Source organism: Carassius gibelio, chromosome A21 (assembly GCF_023724105.1).
Source record: "Carassius gibelio isolate Cgi1373 ecotype wild population from Czech Republic chromosome A21, carGib1.2-hapl.c, whole genome shotgun sequence".
Taxonomy (NCBI): Eukaryota; Metazoa; Chordata; class Actinopteri; order Cypriniformes; family Cyprinidae; genus Carassius; species Carassius gibelio.
Genome location: NC_068391.1, coordinates 20,736,212 through 20,755,307, shown reverse-complemented (window position 1 = coordinate 20,755,307; position 19,096 = coordinate 20,736,212). Strand labels below are relative to the sequence as shown.

General features: G+C 36.4%; 1 protein-coding gene across 1 annotated transcript; it reads left to right on the top strand.

Annotated features, from left to right (window-relative positions):
• The first annotated feature begins 328 nt into the window (after positions 1 to 328).
• Positions 329 to 18,595, top strand: LOC127941340 (arf-GAP with Rho-GAP domain, ANK repeat and PH domain-containing protein 1-like). The gene is made up of 22 exons (XM_052536326.1): positions 329 to 1,593; positions 1,793 to 1,848; positions 3,566 to 3,743; positions 3,834 to 3,947; positions 4,681 to 4,791; positions 6,108 to 6,168; positions 6,257 to 6,377; positions 8,080 to 8,237; positions 8,787 to 8,893; positions 10,097 to 10,382; positions 11,439 to 11,621; positions 11,691 to 11,865; positions 13,179 to 13,223; positions 13,309 to 13,426; positions 14,474 to 14,573; positions 14,672 to 14,861; positions 14,939 to 14,984; positions 15,678 to 15,829; positions 17,116 to 17,325; positions 17,429 to 17,534; positions 17,873 to 18,020; positions 18,095 to 18,595. The coding sequence occupies exons 1-22, from the start codon at positions 1,517 to 1,519 to the stop codon at positions 18,134 to 18,136; spliced, it is 2,784 nt and encodes a 927-aa protein (XP_052392286.1). The 5' UTR covers positions 329 to 1,516; the 3' UTR covers positions 18,137 to 18,595.
• The last annotated feature ends 501 nt before the right edge of the window (positions 18,596 to 19,096 follow it).

The following is a 19,096-nucleotide window of genomic DNA, read 5'->3' as shown; positions in this document are numbered from 1 at the left end:
GTTTCTCGATAAATTAAGTTGCAAAATCTTTATCTGTGTGTGACAGAGCGCTATGGAAAAAGAGATGAGGGCTGATAAAAGAAAAATGTTTTGAGCTGTAACAGCAACACTCTTTGCCCTTGACATGAATTTACAGCTTTTAGATAAATTACAGATTTCAAAATAACTTTCATTTGAAACTAGTAACAATTATGGGCAAGTGAAAAAAAAAATAATAATAATAATAAAAAAAATATATATATATATATATATATATTGGTTATTAAAAGCAAGCATTATCCTCCACTATAGCATCATATGGTAACACTTTAGAATAGGGAACAATAAACTCCTAATTAGCTGTTTATTACTAGTTAGTAAGGTAGTTGTTAGTATAGGTTTTGGGTGGATTAATGGATTTAGAATAAAATCATGCAGAATAAGACATTAATATGTGCTTTATAAGTACTAATAAACAGCCAGTATGCTAGTAATATGCATGCTTATAAGCAACTAGTTAATAGTGTTACCCATAACATTTTAGAGCAATTTGAACTAAGAGTGGAAACACACTTGTGCTCTTTAATGTCCCTGTATGAGCTGATCAGCTTCAGTTTGCTGGTGGGATGGGCTAATGTCATTCAGCTCTTGTCTAGTGAGTTTAAGTTCAGCAACACCAATACAGTCTGTGAAACCGGTCAGACAACACACACCGCTTTGACTTCATTCTCCAAAAGGAACATCACCAAGGTAAGATCCGTAGTCTTTCATATGCACATGCTCTTTAAATTATTATATTAAGACGTTCTTTCATACACTGAATGAAAACCTGAATACAAACGGCTGGAACATTAGTTGTTTTCTAAACCAAGAGTTAAATCTTCAGTAGTTTAGATTGCAGGCAACTATAAACTATTGATTATTAGGTATCTTTACTGTATCTGAACTGATTTTAGTAGTAGACCAGCAATAGTAATAGCACAATGAAGATCCTAAAAATTGTACAATTTGTGATTGCATTGCTTTCCAATTGAATTGTTGCTTGCTGTATATGTTATTTGTATTTTCTAATACAGTGCAGGTTCATACAGTGGTTATAAAAGGATGGCATTTAGAGAAACACTCGCACTGTTCATGAGTAAAACTGCATTAAATAATGGGATAAAAAACTTGAGTTTATCAGAAGACTGGTTTGAGATTTAATAAAATGTCCATTTAAGTTTTATGATATGTTTCCCATATGCTTACATTGAACATGTGTTGGTTTCTGTTTAGTAAAATGACAGATGCATGGAGATTAGGACAGAAACATCCCATTTCTGATCTAGACTGTTGCCAAAGGGTTAGGCTCTGAATGACCCTTTAATGGTTTCCCTTTTGACATAAAAAGTCATTGTGTTGATGAGTGCAAATAACTCTCAGCTGAACACATCATGTTTCTATGCATCTCAAAGGCAGTGCATTCTGGTTAATCTTGATGTTGTTTACATTCTTGACGTTTCTAACATAACTCGTGCATTATACTTATTGGCTGCAGATGTCTGATCCCCCTGAGATCGTACCTGTGCCGAAGCCTCGATCGAGGTATTTACGTCAGCTGTCATCCAGTGAAAGGTGAGCACATGCTGTTCATCTGGTGTCTGATCTAATCACAAAACAAGTAGCTTTCAATACACACACACAGACATTTAAAGGAACAAAGGATTTTGATTTTCTAACAGGAGCTGGTTACCTGATCCCATCTAATATGAACACTGTTTCAACCTTTTATTATTTGTATTCAGTACACTTACTGTGCTCAAATATCTTTCAGATATGGTGTGTTGTCTTGTCCAGATTTTAAGGCTGTTACACAAACGGCATCTGAAGGTACTTTTACTGTCTTCTTTGCAAAAACATTAATATCAGTCATATATTTATCCATGCATCTGTCTCGCTGATCCAGAACCCAGTTATTTCTCTATATCCTATATAGGAGTTTCAAAATATTCACACTTTTTTGTCTCCTGATAAAAGTTTGAAATGAGATTCACAAAAAAGTCTGCTTTTACACATAAAACCACAATTTCAATATTACATTAATTGAAATATAAAGCCATAAGATGTGACATTTACATTTGCATCTACACTTTAATCCAAATAAGGGCATTTCAAACTATTTATCATAAGAGCTGACATTATTTGTAACAATGCAAAATTAGATTAGCACATAACTTAAAAATGAAATGCAAAAGATTAGCGAAATATAGAGAAATTATAGAAGTGGACGTTTATGGCTGTGCAGTTTGTTATTTAGATAAGTAAAGAGAATCAGCTTCATCCTATTGTGCATTAATTGCCCTCCACGACTTTGCTATATTTGACTATATTTCACATCTTTACTTCATTTCACATGGTGATCACAGGCTGCATTATTTGATTATTAATAGAATTGAAGCCTGATAGTTTATTTAAGGACATTGATCTTGTTCTTTAATCACTGCTTTAGTGTTATTGTCATATTAAAACAAAGCAGGAGGCATTTATATCAAGCTAAAACAAGAACGCTCTAATAGAGTTGAGATTTGTGGAGCACTTAAAATATGAATCAAAATGCTCACAGTCTAATTTCAGTTTTGTTCATATTGCGTCCCATTTCTCTCAGAAATCAAGATGGTTCAATCATGCATGTACTTTTTTAAGCTTAGACCAAAGTATGTTGATCGACGTGTCACTTGCGTCTGCTGAAGTAATGATAACCTGCAGATAGTGACTGAATTCAAGACGACTCTTTCTGGTTTCTGAGATAATTTAAAAGAATGTGATCCCTGCAGCAGAAACTGATACTGTATTCTGTGCCTTGCGTAAAAGTTGGGTGTTCACTTACACAAACAAGGTATTTTGGTTTCACTTTTAATGTTTTTTGTTTCTCTCTCTTTTTACTTCCATATTGTGTGTTACATGTGCAAATAAAGTCAGATTTTTTTTTTTTATCTGCACCTTTGTGTCATTTTAGACTATAAGGCAATAAAAGTGAAGAGATTTCTGTTCAAATTCACATAGTGACCACTATCGATAAATATTTGATGTACACAAAATCACGAAACATTCAGCCACAAATGAAAATGAATATTTACTATATTTTTTAAATAGTACTTATTACAAAAATCATTTATAATATATACTTAAGTGCTGAATGTAATGTTTTCAAACACTTAACTGCATGTTATTTACAATTAAATGTTCTTTTTGAAATATGGTTAAAGTGTGCTGAATGTACTGACAAAATTCATGATAAACTACACTTCAATGTGTTTTCTATAGAAACCTGTAATGCATGCATTTAAATATTTATAATTATACATTATTTAGAAATTAAAATCAGGATTCATTATTTAGTCATTATTGTGCTTCAAGATCATTCCAGGCTTGCCGTCGGTTCTCACACATTACTGTGTGCGTGCGATGACAAAGTTTTCCATTTGGGTGAACTGTTCTTTTTAATTATAGTTTGGCCGTCGGTCACTTTGGCTAAAAAGGACATCTACTGCTCACACCAACACAAAGAACAAACCTTTCTAATGGTGATGACTGCTGTTTTTCTCAGGAGAAACTGATGTGAAGCATGAGGAGGATTCCCCTGATCCTCAAGATGTTAAAACCAGCTGCAGGGAGATGCTTCCAAAGCCAGAGTCGCTCTTCATTAGTTCATCTTCATCTTTTGATGATTGTCCTGCGACTCCAGACTCGCTCAGTAACGACCAGCATCATTCAGATAAAGCCAGGTAATGCCTCTCAACTGTGATTTCACTGCATGTTTCTTGATCAAACCTGTTGGGCTTTGCTTCCTGCTGTGTTTATATTCCTCCTTGTAGTTTCACAGATCAGGTGATGGGTGTTCAGACAGATGTTTGCATCAATGGAGAGATCTATAACCTTCCCAGATCACAGGATCTTCAGAACAACGCTGACGGACCCAATATACCACGGTACAATATGATTGCATCTCAGAAAACGATCATGCCCCATGTGATTAAAATGTCAAGTGCCGAGGTCATAGTTCACCCCTAAATCAAATAAGACATTAAGATTTTTATTATCGTGACAATAAAAGAATGGTTCCCCAGAAAATGAAAATGTGTACTCATACTGTACTCACCATGCAAGAGAATCTTCAGATTTGGAGAAATGTAGCATTGCATCGCTTGCTCTGCAGTGAATGGGTGCCGTTAGAAAGAGAGTCCAAACAGCTGATAAAAACATCAAAAGTAATCTACAGCACTTCAGTCCATCAGTTAATCAGTTAATGACTCGATTAACCAAAAGATGGGTTTTTGTAAGAAACAAATCATTAGATACTTTTAACTTCAAACTGAATCAGGAGAGAAATCTGCACAGATCAAGCACCATTTACAAGCCAAAACATCTCTAAACCAGTATGTGGTTAGATTTTAAAGATTAGCTTCTTACAAACAAATAAAATCTGGAATAATGTGGGTTACTTGTGGACTATTGTGATGTTTTTATCAGCTGTTTGGACTCTAATTCTGACGGCACCCATTCACTGCAGAGCATCCATTGATGAGACACTGATGCAATGCTACATTTCTCCAAACCTGATGAAGAAACACACTCATCCTGCTCTGGTATTGTCTGGTGACATGTAACTAATTGCATAGCCACTGGCGAAGTCTTAAAATCTCTTGAATTCTTGGGCTGCAGGGCTGCAACTATTCATGTAAGCAGGAAGAAGAAGACGTTATCAGGGCTACGCCAGACAACCGAGTGTGTGGTGGCACAGTCCAGCTGGCTCGACGTGTGGAAGGGACGCAAGTAACTAACGCTACACTATCCCTCAAATCACAGGAGAACGTCCTGCAATTTAGACATTCAAAACTGCTCAATTAAATAAAGCATTTCATGAAATATCAGCATCCGTACATAAAATCTAAACAAATAAGTTGTCCTTTCAAACCAAATGCATTGTGAAACAGTAATATGAAACGCAGACCTATAGGCTTAATGAAATGATTTTAAAATGTGCACGGTCATACTTTATTTTAGGGTCCAATTCTCACTATTACCTTACCATTTAATATGACTTTCGCCTCAATTAACTCCTTATTGCTGCTTATTAATAGTTTATGAGGTAGTTGTTAAGTTTAGGGTATTGGGTAGGATTATGGATGTCATGCATTATATGTACTTTATAAGCACTAATAAACAGCTAATATGTTACTAATAGACGTGCTAATAAGCAACTACTTATTAGTGTGAATTGGACCCTATACTAAAGTGTTACCGTGTGCACTAATGTCAAATGACCGGTTTTAATTCATAAAGTACATTTTAAATCATTCCGTTTACTTAATTTTCATGCTTTCAAAGAAATACGCTTATTTTGATGTGTTAACAAAGAGGATAAAAAGTACTTTGTCATAGGTTAACCATAGTGTATTAGTTGATGTTATATTTAAATAAAGTATATTTTTGTTTACCATAAATGCAGTACATTTTAACCATATTTCAAAGAGAATAGAAGCAATGATGAAATTACATGTAAAGATGTATTTAAGTCCTGATTAAGTACTCTTAAATTAAATAAATTAGTAATAGATTTGTTTAATAACATGCAGTTAAGTGTTCGGAAACATTACATCCAGTTTGCACATATATGTAGAAGTAATATTGAAATAAACATGCATTTAAGTCCTAATTAATAGGGTCAAAAATTGTTTTTAAATGATCACTAATAAGTTAAACTAATTGCATTTAATATAAATGTATATGATAATATGAACCGTTCGTTTAATTGAAAATAATATGCAGTTAAGTGTATTTTGTCTATTAGGTGTATTTTTTTAAGTATATTATTTGTGCAAGTGTACATCTTTTTCACAAGGGGTGTAATGCAAAGAATACATAAGTGTAAAACTGTCTTGAAAAAATAATTGTTTCAGTTAAGTGTAAAAATGTACAGAATAGGTACAGAAAACCTGATGGGGATAAATTGTAAATCTTACACAAGGCAAAAGTGTCAATGGTGTGAAAGGGCCTTTATGAGACCCATTATAAGATTGTAGGGAACAAACAGTAAGAAGTGCACACAAAAGGTTTATATCTGTGTTAAATGTGTATTTGTTTTGCAGGCACAATGTTCTGTGGGCCACTCTAGATGGACATACCATGTCACTGTGGAAGAAGCGCACAGTGAGTTGTTTCATAATGGCATGATTAATACAAATAAAGTATATATGGCAAATACTTATTTGATAACCACATTTTCAATGTGCTCCAGGACAAATTCACAGAATATGTTTTTCACGTAACAAGCATCACCAACATACGTGAGCAGGATCAAGGACGCTTCTCCATCCATTTACAGAAGAAGCACTTTGAATTCATGGCTCACAGCGAGGGTAGGAAACCGGAAACTCATTTCTTGAAGGAATTGTTCACCCAAAACTGAAAATTTGCTGTCCCTCGCCCTCAGGTCGTCCAAGATGTAGGTGACTTTTTTTCTTCAGTTGAACAGTAAAGGTCACCGTGGTCCTTGGTGATTCATAAAATATAAGTCAGTGGCTACAGTCACAAGAGAGTCAAAAAAAAAGCTAATCAGTCAGTACAAAATGAATCCCCATGGCTCCTGGCGATATATCGAGGTCTTATGAAGCAAAACGATTGGTCTGTGCAAGAAAATGAACACTATTTACAACAATATTACCTGTGATCCAGAGCCTCTGTCAGGTTATGAGACAGAATCCAAACGCAGGACAGCGTAGGATGCTCAAAAGATCCACAGACTACACCAACTACAAGTAAAAGAACCAGCACAGGACAAACACACAGGGAGAATAAATAGGGAAGGAAATGAGGAAGGTAACAAGGGAGGACAGGTGGGGTTATTAAACCAATAATCAAGGAACAAGAAGGTCGGGTCAAGACTAAGACGAGCAATAGAGCACACAGAAAACAAAACTAAAAGTCATGTGGATAGGGCACATGCAAACAGACATGACAGAAGCCATGTGCTCACACAACACAAAACAGATGAGCACGTCAAACAAATCTTCATCACCATTGTGTGCAAGACAGAAATGCACGGAGTATGGATGTCAGGACCTCAACACTGACACCGAACCAAAACTAGAACAAAGTGTCAGGATCCAACAAGACAAAGAGTGTCATGATCCTATCACCAAACTAAGAATAAGACCAGTGAACAAGGAAGTCTGTAAACTGGTTCTTTCAGACAGATTCATTGAACCAGTTCACCAGTGTGTTTACATAATCACACAGTGATGTCGCATAAACACAGTTAATTTATTAAAGCACCCAATAATACTTGGGTAAAGAGTTTTGACTGAGTTATTTGTAGATCTGAGTAGATTGTAGATCTTAAGATGATTCAGTCTGATATGGTGAACTGGTTTATCTAGTTCAAGAACCGGTTCAGAAGCATGATTGGTTTGTGAACTGTACATCACTGCCTACATCTTGGATGACCTGAGGGCGAGTAAATAACAGCTTTTAAAAAAAAATTTTTTTGTTGAACTGTCCCTTTAAAGGTGCAATATGTAATATTGACAGCTAGTGGTTGAAAAGGGTACTGCAGTCTCATTTAAAATATTAGAGAGTGTTGTTTCTCCCACCCCTCCACAGATTTGACACTTATGTGGGTTGCCAGATGCAAAAAAGAATGAGAGCAAACTCACAATTTTAGCCTTATAATGTACGTTTTATGTGTGTTTTAATAAGCCTCTGCTCTATCGATGGATGTCGAGGCTTTTTAGGTCGAGTTGAATCTGTAATCTGTAATGACTCGGTTTGTTTGCTTGTTTGCAATCGCTTTGTTTTCGAACCAATTGGTAACCGGGGCTCTCGAAATCCTATTAGGTAAACTGCCAGTGGGCGGAGTCACATAGACCAAAACAAAAGCAGACATTCCGACACAGAACGCACATGTTTCCTAAATACATGCAAATGTATTATGGTATTTTATGCTTTAGTGCAGTCAAAAAATGACATGCAGCACCTTTAAAGCTGAGAGTTAGTTTTTGGTTCATTTGAATCTTCAAGTCATCACTTTGAGCTCTGTGCTGTGATTGTGTTGTGTGGTAGATGTGCGGCAGCGCTGGTTGATGTCTCTCTACAGCACTCGAGGAAGAGAACCGCTCACTGAACCCAAACAACGCGGACCGCTGATCATGAAAGAGCCACGGAAAAAGGTGTACACTGCTATCCGTGGATACTCCTTTTGGATTTACAACAGCAAAGAGGTTTGGAAATCTGCTTACTAATGTCAACCTTTCAAGAAGGATTCAAGAGATCAGAAGAGCGGTTAGGAACACAGTTGGGTTTACGACGGTTACGACGCCAGTTTGTGTGTTTGAGGAAAATTAGCCGAAATTTGATTTTCATCCTTGTTGATCCTGGAACAGCATTCCAATCAACCAATCAGAATTGAGATATAACTTTTCAGGAAATATCTGTTTTAGGCTTACAACCAGAGTTAGGTGCTTCTACACCTTTGTTAATCAGCTATGATTTCCCTCTGATTTTAGGAATAAATTATGGGTAGGGTTAGGTTTAGGGTTAGGGATTCGGTTAAGCCTATATTTTTGGACCATGTCTAACTTGGCAAAATCACAGCGAACATTGTTTAAAAGCGTGAAGAAACAATTGACTTTTTAAAGCGTGTTGAGACTATTTTCAAATAAATGATTTCAAATGTTGTAGTACTTCAACAAATGACCATGCATGTTTTTCTGCTGGACTGTAGTTGTTGATAAGCAACATTTGCACATTAAACTGGTTTGGATCCGCAGGACTACAGTGTGGGTCTCGGCATGATGTGTGTGTCTATGAACATAGCGTGTGTGAAGTCGACGGGACGTCACAGCTTCAGTCTCATTACTCCATACAGGACCTTCAAGTGAGTGTCTTCATTTCTCACATTTGTAAGCGAGAAGTTTCTTATCTTACCACTTTGATGTTAAAAAGTCCTGATGTTTAGTATTACACTTATTGTGTGTATCATTTAAACCGTATTTGAAACACCGGTGGTAAACCCTGCTCAAAGTATCACAGCATTTAAACAAAAGAAAGACAAACAGCATTGGTGTTTATAAAAGCTTCTAAGATTTGAGGCTTGTCAGAAATAAATTTGCAGGTGCATGTGCAAACATGATATAAGGCAGAGTGCTGAGAGAAATAAAATAAAAGATTGAACGAATGAATGAAATCAAAGGGAAACCGACTGTCTTCAGAAAAGTTTCGATGGCATTTTCTTTCATCTTTCTCTTTATGTAATGCATAATAAAGCAGTGTTTACAGAGGAGAAACAGACAGTGACGGAGACAATCAGTGAACTCACATTTTCATTCAGCCTGTCTGCCCTTTGTGTTCAGACCAATCTGAATATTGGTCCAAATGTTTGTTGTAAATCGGTGGATGGAAAGTAAGTTAATGTGCATTAAAAAAACACTTTAGAGAATAAGGTAGCCTATGTACAATTGTTTATGGGGCAGATTAAATACTTAATTTTTTTTCATTTTGACATCCTTTTTTTAAATAATAAAATGCTGAAAATTAAGTTGTATCATTTTATAAACTTTTTTTTTTTTTTTTTACTTTACTTGAACATGGGTAACACTTTAGAATAGGGAACACATATTCACTATCAAGTAAGAGTTTTCCCTGAACAATCTCCTAATTTTCTACTTCTTATTAGTTAGCATGGGGTGGATTAAGGGATCTAAAATATGTTAATGAAGAATAAGACATTAATATCTGCTTTGTAAGTACTAATAAACAGCCAAAATGATAGTAATATGCTGCTAATAAGCAACTAGTTAATAGTGAGAACTGGTATATTGGTGAATAAAGTGTTACATAATTTTTTTAATGTTAATGCAAACAAAAGGAGCAAAGTGCTGCTTATTATATTTATTGGTTTTCAACATAAAACCTTATGAAAGGATTTTTAGTGTGAGTATGAGTAATTTCTTTTACATTTGCACCGTGACAATATTGATGAGCATGATATTTTTGGTCACTGCAATGGAAATATTGCCAGTGTCTCTGTTCTCTGCTTGGTTCTGTGTTATGTTGGTGAAGTAACCGATGGTTGGCTCAGTTTCTCTGCAGACTCAGCGAAGGAGACGTCCGTGTGGCTGGAGCGTCTGGATGAAGTGATCCGCAGCGCTCTGTCCTACAGCGAGGTGGCTCTTCGACTCCGGTCCAGTCCCTGTAATAAAGTGTGCGCTGACTGTGGCGCGGCTAACCCCGAGTGTGCATCGGTGAACCTGCTGGTGGTCATCTGTGAGGCCTGCGCAGCCGCACATCGATTCATGAGCAGTAACCGCTCCAAAGTGCGAGGTCTCAGACTAGACGATAAGGTTTGGACGGAGCCGTTAATTCAGGTGAGTTCTGTCTCTTATATGACCCCTTTTATTTTCCACTTATTTTACAGTAGTCTGAAAAGTTGTGTTTTCAATATTCATATTTAAATAGCTTGAAAATGAATTGCTTTTCTTAAGTCTCTGCATAAAGTTCATAAGCGTCAGCAACCTTCAATTAATTTCAGCTTTATGGATTTTTGAGGTTAATGTGAGATGTGGCCTTTTCTTTTTAACAACATTATAATTCATAGTAATACTATGATGAATTCATACTAATTTGCATGTTTTTTGACAAGAAAGTGACTTGTATATGTACAATAGCCTCCATGAAAAGAAAAGACTTCAGTGGGGGTGCATTTTCTGCCATTGATAAATTTTTTTAATCAGAAAAACAAAATGACAAAAAAAAAAAAAACTCATCATGTTATTTTAGTATTTTTAAGTTACTATTATAGTAAATATTTTGAATCACATTTTACTTTTATATTTTCTGATTTAACGTTGATTTTAAAATAATTTTTCTTGTTTTTTTTTGTCATCTTTATAAGTTTTTGTTGCTTTTAAATCTATATAGTTTTTGTTAATTCTTATCTGAGTTTTAGTTTAGTAAATGACGTCAAACTATAAACTTTACTTAGTAAGTTTATTACATTTTATTTCAGTTAACATTTATTTGATTTCATGTTTTTATATCTAGTGTTAGCTATAATAACTATAATAACCCTAATTCAAAATAATGTGTAGTATCATAAAAAAGTGTTTTAGAGTGTCTTTTAACCACCTTGCCACTGTCGCCTTTAGCTGAATTACACTATTGTGACACTTTTGTTTCATAATTTGATGTCATTTGATGAACTTTACACTGTTATTGAACTGAACTGAGTTGAGCTGAATAATGACATCACTGTCTTCTTAGTTTGCAACAATAACACTGTCATTTAAAAATGACACTATAGAGCCACTTTACAGCTGAAATTGTATAAGTTTGATATTTAAAAAAAAAGATCCTTACCCTGAGTCTGCTTTGAAACCGAAATGTGACTTAACAAGCAATGCACACACACGTCATGTTTTCAGTTGTTTGTGCTGTATGGGAATAAAGCTGCCAGCAGTGTTTGGGGTCCCAGCATCCCTCCGACGGAGCAGATCCGCCCTGACGTCTCTCCAGATCAGAGGCTGGAGTTTATCCTCGCCAAATACCACAAAGGACTGTACCGGAAAGCTCACCCGCTCGCCACAAGCCAGAAACTGCTTGACCAGGTCAGCACGTGATGAGAGCAGCCTGTTTGGGAGCGATGTGATGCTGACGTGTTCTGTGCTGCTCCTCAGAGGCTGCGGGAGGTGGCTGCTGGTCCTGATGTGGAGGAGACGCTGTCTCTGCTGTGCTCTGGAGCCAGAGTGTCCTGCAGCGCCACAGATCCTGAGCTTCAGTCTGCCATCAGTGTGGCCGAGAGCGCTGGACAAGCCCTGCAGACCGAGCTCCTCCGACACAACGAGTTTGTGGGTTAGTGCAGCTTGATTTCATGCCACATTTAGACTCCTTTTTGAACATGTCCAGGTCTTTTGACGTCTACTTTTAAAGCCATCAGATCATTTGCATAGACACATACACACACACACACACACACATATATATGTGTGTGTGTGTACACATACATGCTTCAGCTAGATTGTTACTCATAAGGGCGCTAATAATTGTGGTGTTACAGCACAAAAAAGAAAAAAAGAAAAGAAAAATTAGTCTTTGTCTTTATTCAAAATATGTTTTTCTTGATCTTGAAGTGTGCTCTTGTTAAAAAGGAGTGTGGTTAATTGTACTGAATGTGTGCTTGACTTATAGTATATTTCAAATCTTAAAAGTATATTTTAAAAAATGACTTAAAAATAAGGGTAAGCACTGTACAATACTGTTCCATTAGTTAATGTTATTCACTAACATGAACAATGCAGTACAGTATTAATTCATCTTTGTTAATGAGACACATATAGTTGTTCACTGTTAGTTAATGTTAATTCACAGTGCATTAACTAATGCTAACTTAAATCACAACTTTTGATTTTAATAATGTAGCTCTAAATGTTGAAATTAACATTAGCTAAGATTAATAAATGCTGTAGAACTATTGTTCCTTTATTAATTCGTGGTAACTAATGAAACTTATAGTAAAGTGTTGCCAAAATAATATAATATTAATGAAATAAAAGTCCACTTAAGTGCAATTAAAAAAGACACTTTCAGGAATGTTTCTTACCACAATTAAATACACTTTAAAAAAGTTTTACTTTAAAGTACATTTTAAATCATTATGTTTTAATCATCTTTGATCATGCATGTATTTCGATGCGTTGACTAACATACTCAAGCACATGCAAAGTACTTGGTTATTACTGATTTATGCAATATTACTTTTAAAGCAAATATATTTTAAATGGACTCAATTGAAGCTTCTTCGTTACAAACGTGTTATTAGAAAATAACTGTAAATATACAACTTTCAAACAGAAATTACATTAGATTTCAGTCTACATTAATAGATGTACTTCTAAAATTACATATCTATTACATATAATCCTCAAGTCCTACTTAAGCGAGTCAAAACATTATAAATAACACGCAATTAAGTGTGTGGAAACATTGCATTCAGATGGAACGTGGTTATATTATTTTAAACTATGTTTTCATAACTACTCAATTTTAAGAGTATGCTGAAGTCTGTGTATTTTTGAGGTGGCCTGTGCATGTTGATTATTTTGTTCACTATCTAATATAAGTGACTGTAATCAGTTTCTGTTCATTTGAATTCATCTCTGTTTTAGAGGCACCAGACTTTGAGCAAACCAGACACTCAGAGGAGCAGATCGGTAAGACGCACGACTCTGTCTGTTTATCTGACACTTGGATTCAGATGACAACGCTGGGTTTTCTTTGTCTTTTCCACACGTGTAGAAGAGCTCCATGGAAAGCTGGACGAGGAGCGTTTCTTGTTCTCGCAGGAGAACGAGTCTGCCGCCTGTGATGTGCTGGATTTGACAGAAGTCATCTCAGTGTTCGACTGCTCTGTGGGGTAACATGTGTCACCATATTCTCTAAACACATGACTGTCTTTACCATCTCAAAGTTAGGACAGCATTCATGCAGCCGTGCATTACGGATATCATCATGTGGACAATCCTGTGTTTGCACACAATGTGTTAGAAAAATAATGCAGTGCGAAGGGCTATAGTCTGATTGACAAAATAAATGACTGTGGACTGTAGCTCGGCACTGGCTTGTGTTCTGAGAAATTGTCTCCTAAAGCACATTTTCTTGTGCATTTGGGAGCTTTTTGAAAATACTGATATTTTTATGAAATCGGCCTAAAATCCCTTGTGAAAAAGAAGAACACTGAAGCACGCTTATACAAAGATTGCGGTAATAATGTTTAAAATAATATACTTGAGTTTGGACTGAATGTATTGTTTTGGACACTTAATTACATGCTGTTTACTATTAAATTAAGCGCATTTTATTTTACATTTATATTAAATGCAATAGTGTTTTTTGACCCGCTTAAGTAGGACTAAAATATATATATGTATGTGTGTGTAATTTCATAATTATTTCTGTTGTCTTTGAATTATGATTTCTGGAATATGATTTATGGACTAAAATGTACCTATATGTAATTTATTTAAATCTATCTGTAATTAATCATAATGATTAAGTTGCAATTTAGCACATTTAAAATATATTAACTTGAAATACTAAATAATCCACTACCATTCAAATTATATGCTTTGTTAGTCAAGTAGCTTGAGAAAAGATCATTAAAACTTAAAAAAAAATGTATTCGCCATTATTACAAAGTGCACTTTTTAAGATGGGATCACCAAACAGTCCTTTCTCTTTAAGTGCACTTAAGTGGCATTTTATTTCATTAATATTATATCATCTGCATGTATGGTTTTTTAAATATACTTTAAGATTTGAAGTTCACTACAAGTACAAATTCAATACAGTGCACAGAAGAGAATATAGAAACCATTCTTTCAAGTTTTTCAAGTTTCTCTTATGTTGTGCAGAACATGCATTTTACTCTGGAAGTGTAATATGCTTACCATGTGGTTCACAGGCAATCGCATGAGTTTGAGGTGTTACTGCTGACAGACAGTGTGATCTGCAGGGCAGCCGAAAGAGACGCTCTCCTCAGTCACATGCTGCATATCATGAAGGTAAAGCATCATCTCCGTCCCGGTGGAGACACATCAGCCCTCTCTGCTAGTGAACATGTGAGGTTCATCGGTGGCTGACGAGAAGCTGCTGTGTGTAGATTGTGCTGGCGGGTGCCGTGGTGGAGGAGGATCTGCTGGGGGTCTGTGCCGTGTCCAGAGCGTCTATACGAGAGGGTGCAGCGCTGCAGTGTGCAGAAGTGTGGTGCACCCTTCAGGACGGAGAGATGAGCATCCACACCAAACACGGCTCCACAGACACGGTGACCCTGGACAGTCAGACACGCTGCCGTCAGTATCACAGCCCGCATCAGATCACCAAACACTCTCATAGTGCTGTCTATTAAACACATGTGTCTTCTCTACAGATCTGCAGCGCTCAGAGAACTGCATCCTGCTGGAGTTTCCTGACCGGTCAGTGTCATGAAGATCAAGGGTGTAGAGTTACGAACGGACGCTATGACATGTCCAGTGACTACTAAAGTGTCCCTAACAATCATTTTGATCTGTCTATTAAATATATGTTGTTGGAAACTTGGAAACGAAGAGCAGGAGACTCTTGGGTGTCTTCAGCAGAGAAACGTGCTGCGTCGCTGTAGTCATCAAAATGTCTAACCAAAGCAATGATACTTTGGAGTTTAGGGGCCATTCACATATTGCGTCTTTTGCGCGCTCATGTTCGTTATTTCCAATGTAGGCGCGCGGTATACGCGCTCATAATGGAAGCGACGCGCTCGTTTTTTCCAGGGGCATCCGCACCACATCGAGTTAAAAACATCTCAACTTCTCTGAGAGCCGCAAGCGCACCGCAGGTCATGTGACAAGAACTAACCAATCAGCTTCATCCTTTCCCGTAACAACGTTGAAAGCTCAGCCAAGATGAAGACCAAAATGTATTTTCGACTAAATCTAAAATATCTTAAACTGTGTTCTGAAGATGAACGGAGATCTCACGTGTTTGGAACGACATGAGGGAGAGTTATTAATGACATCATTTTGATTACTGGGTGAACTAACCCTTTAAGGGGTGAAGGTTCTGGAAGTGTTTAATGTGGATCTGCAGCAGAAAGCATCTCTCACTGATCGCTGAACGTGTGTTTGCTGCAGGACGTTACACATGCAGTTTGAGCTGCAGCACAGCTGTCTGCGGTGGCATGAGCTCGTGCAGAAGACCATGTGCTCGAGCACAGACGGACAGAAGCGCTCAGGATCTGTGCCCTGCTCCATAGACAGGTGCATCTCTCACATCACACAGTACGGTGAGGCAACTTCTGTTCGGATCATTTCAGTAGCGCTAAACCTCTCTGCCTTATTGCATAATCAAAAGTACATCTTTAAAGTATATTTTTTTTAAAAAGTCTGGAGTCTGGGGACCAATTCTCACTATTAACTAGTTGCTTATAAGCATGAATATTACTAGAATACTGGCTGTTTATAATGCACATATTAATATCTTATTCTGCATGATCGTAGTTTAGATTCCTCTTCATCTTTAAACACCATTCCTTAACTAAACAACTACCTTACTAACTATTAATAAGCAGCAGATCGGGAGTTTACTGAGGAAAAAGTTGTAGGTAATAGTCATTTATCAGCAAGAATTGCTCCCCAAACTAAAAAGTGAGCAAAAACTGTACTTGCGGATCATTTAATATAAAAGACCACTTAAGTGTAATTAAAGAGAGCAAACTAAAATACGCTTTAACAAATTGCAGTTTGTAATGTAATGAGGTTTCCTGGGATTACATTTAATATATTTTAAATGTATTAAATTGTAACTTTGTTATAAATGTGTAATTATACTATACTTAAATATACAACATACAAGTTTCAATATAAATGACATTTAAGTCTCTTAGTTTATCTTAAATGCTTGTCAGTAAATTCAGCAGTAACTCTTTTATAATTTTACAAAGACAATAGACGTTAATAGTTAAACTACATAAAAAGATGTACTGAAGTGGGTCAAAAAGCACTCTTAAGTTCTCCATTTAATATTAATCCATTGTACATTTTCATTTAATTATAAATACCTACGTATATAAGTATATTCGGTAACACTTGTTAACTATTAACTACGACATTTCTCTCAATAAAGTCTTAATTTGCTGCTTATTAATAGTTAGTAAGCTAGGTGTTAGGTTTAGGTATTGAGTAAGATTAGGGATGTAGAATAAGGTCAAGTAGAATAAGTTAATTAATATTAATTAATATTAATTAATTAGCACTAATACATGGCTACTATTCTAGTAACATGCATGCTAATAAGCAACTAATAGGTGTTACCTATTCTAAAGTGTTACCGTATATTCTTATTACCGTATATATTATATTAAGTACTCTCTATGAAAGTATGCTAAAGTATACTTATTTTTCATTAGGGACTACATGTTACAAATATATATATGTGTGTGTGTGTGTGTGTGTGTTTTTGACCAATCAGCATCCAGGATCACATGTTCAAGCTTGTAGTATATACTAGAATGTCTCATTTTTAGAAAGACACCAAAGTCTCTTTTGAAGGGAACTGCTGTGTTTGTTCCAGGGCTGAAGGTGGATGGTTTGTACCGGCGCTGTGGAGTCGCTCCTCGGATCAGTAAGCTGGTCGATGCTCTGCGTGTTTCTCCGAGAGGAACGGTTCTGGAAACAGACGAGCTCTCCATCCTGGACATTTCAGGAGCTCTGAAACAGATCCTGCGGCAGAGCTTTGAGATCATACCGGACACACACAGACCGCTCTGGCTGAAAGCTGCAGGTCCGTCTGTCCTCAGCCATCACTGCAAGAACACTCATGCATGCATAAATGACATGTTATATATGAAGTCTGTTGTGTATTGATGTATTAGTTGTCTCCACAGCTGTGTCAGACGAAGAACAGAGACTGCAGACGTACCGCAAACTGCTTCAACAGCTTCCTCCAGTCAACCGCGCTACACTGGACGCTCTGTGTGGACACCTGCACATGTATGACCACACACTGACTTACTAACACTCAATATGCACTTCTGAGCATCTATAAATATCCATAAATGAATGAAAGTCTTACGATCCAAATCTTACATATTAGAGACGTTCTATGTAGTCAAGTCTTACTTTTTTTTATTAAAACAGTCGGCATGCTTTGTGTAGACGCTCCCAGTAAAATGTTTGGAATATTTCAGATTTCTTAAACCAAGGCTGCATTTATTTTGTATAATTGCATTTGTTATTTTGAAGGTATTTGAGTGTGTGTGTGTGTGTGTGTGTGTGTGTATGCACATATGCACACACACACAATGGATTGATAATATCTGCTGTCTCAGCGTCCAGATGCACAGTCAGGAGAACCGCATGACGGCTCATAATCTGGCCGTGATATTTGTGGTCACGCTGTTCCAGGAGCTCGCCATGAAAGCAGCCATGATGCAGTTAACCAAAGAGCTGATCGTACGTCACACCGAGATCTTCATGGTGAGCCTCCACACTTATAATAAATCTCACTGTATGGTATCAGAAATGATGGTGTCATCTGACATTGTGTGCAGAATCAGGTGGAGACCGATGGAGAAATCATCACTGTACTGTGAAGAGCTCATCAGCGTCTCTATCTACAGACGCATTAAAAATGACTGTAATAACACTAAACAAAGTACAATTTATCTGAAAAAAAGTGTTAGTTTACTCACCCTCAGGCCATTCAAGATGAAGACGAGTTTGTTTCTTCATCAGGTTTGTAGAAATGTAGCATTGCATCAGTGTCTCTGCTCTGCAGTGAATGGGTGCCGTCAGAATGAGAGCCCAAACAGCTGATAAAAACACTATGGAAGTCAGTGGCTACCAGAAACTGTTAATTTAAATATATTAACAGCCCATTTAATCATATTTATCATGCTGGCAATAAAATGCCCAGTGGTTATTATATAATAAAGAGCTGAATGACAGTCTGCATTCCAGAGAGTGTATTATGCTTTAATGTAACTCAGACTTACATTGCATTTGTATTTATGAATAAATAAATACAACACAACTCTTTAAAAAAACTACTTTTTGGGATTACCAATAAAACAGAAATAATACAACAATTTTTCACATCCTTTCTGTACCAATGTATAAATGAAGAATCAGAAAAAAAACACAAATCAACAACTAATTTACAGTTTACACATGTGCATCATATACATGCAGATGGAAGGATTCCTTAAAGCTTTAATATTTGTGCCGTTTCATATCCACCCTGTATTAGAGAAGAAACAGAAGATCAATTAAAATTTTAATTAAAATGATCAGAAATGCTGGTGGTGGCTGGCAACTTGTTTTTTTTTTTTAACTAACATTTTTTAAGTAAACTATAAAACCACATCTTGGTAAGATATAAGTCAACATGCATCATATCTACTGTGCACAGTTTGTGTGTGTGCCTCAGACTGGGACAGTGCCAAATTAAGTTCTCTTTCGCATCTTCTTGCGCTTGAATGGAGTAAAAATCGCTGGAATGTTTTAGATATTTCCAAATGATAAACTTCTGTGCTGACGTAGCACTGACCTGA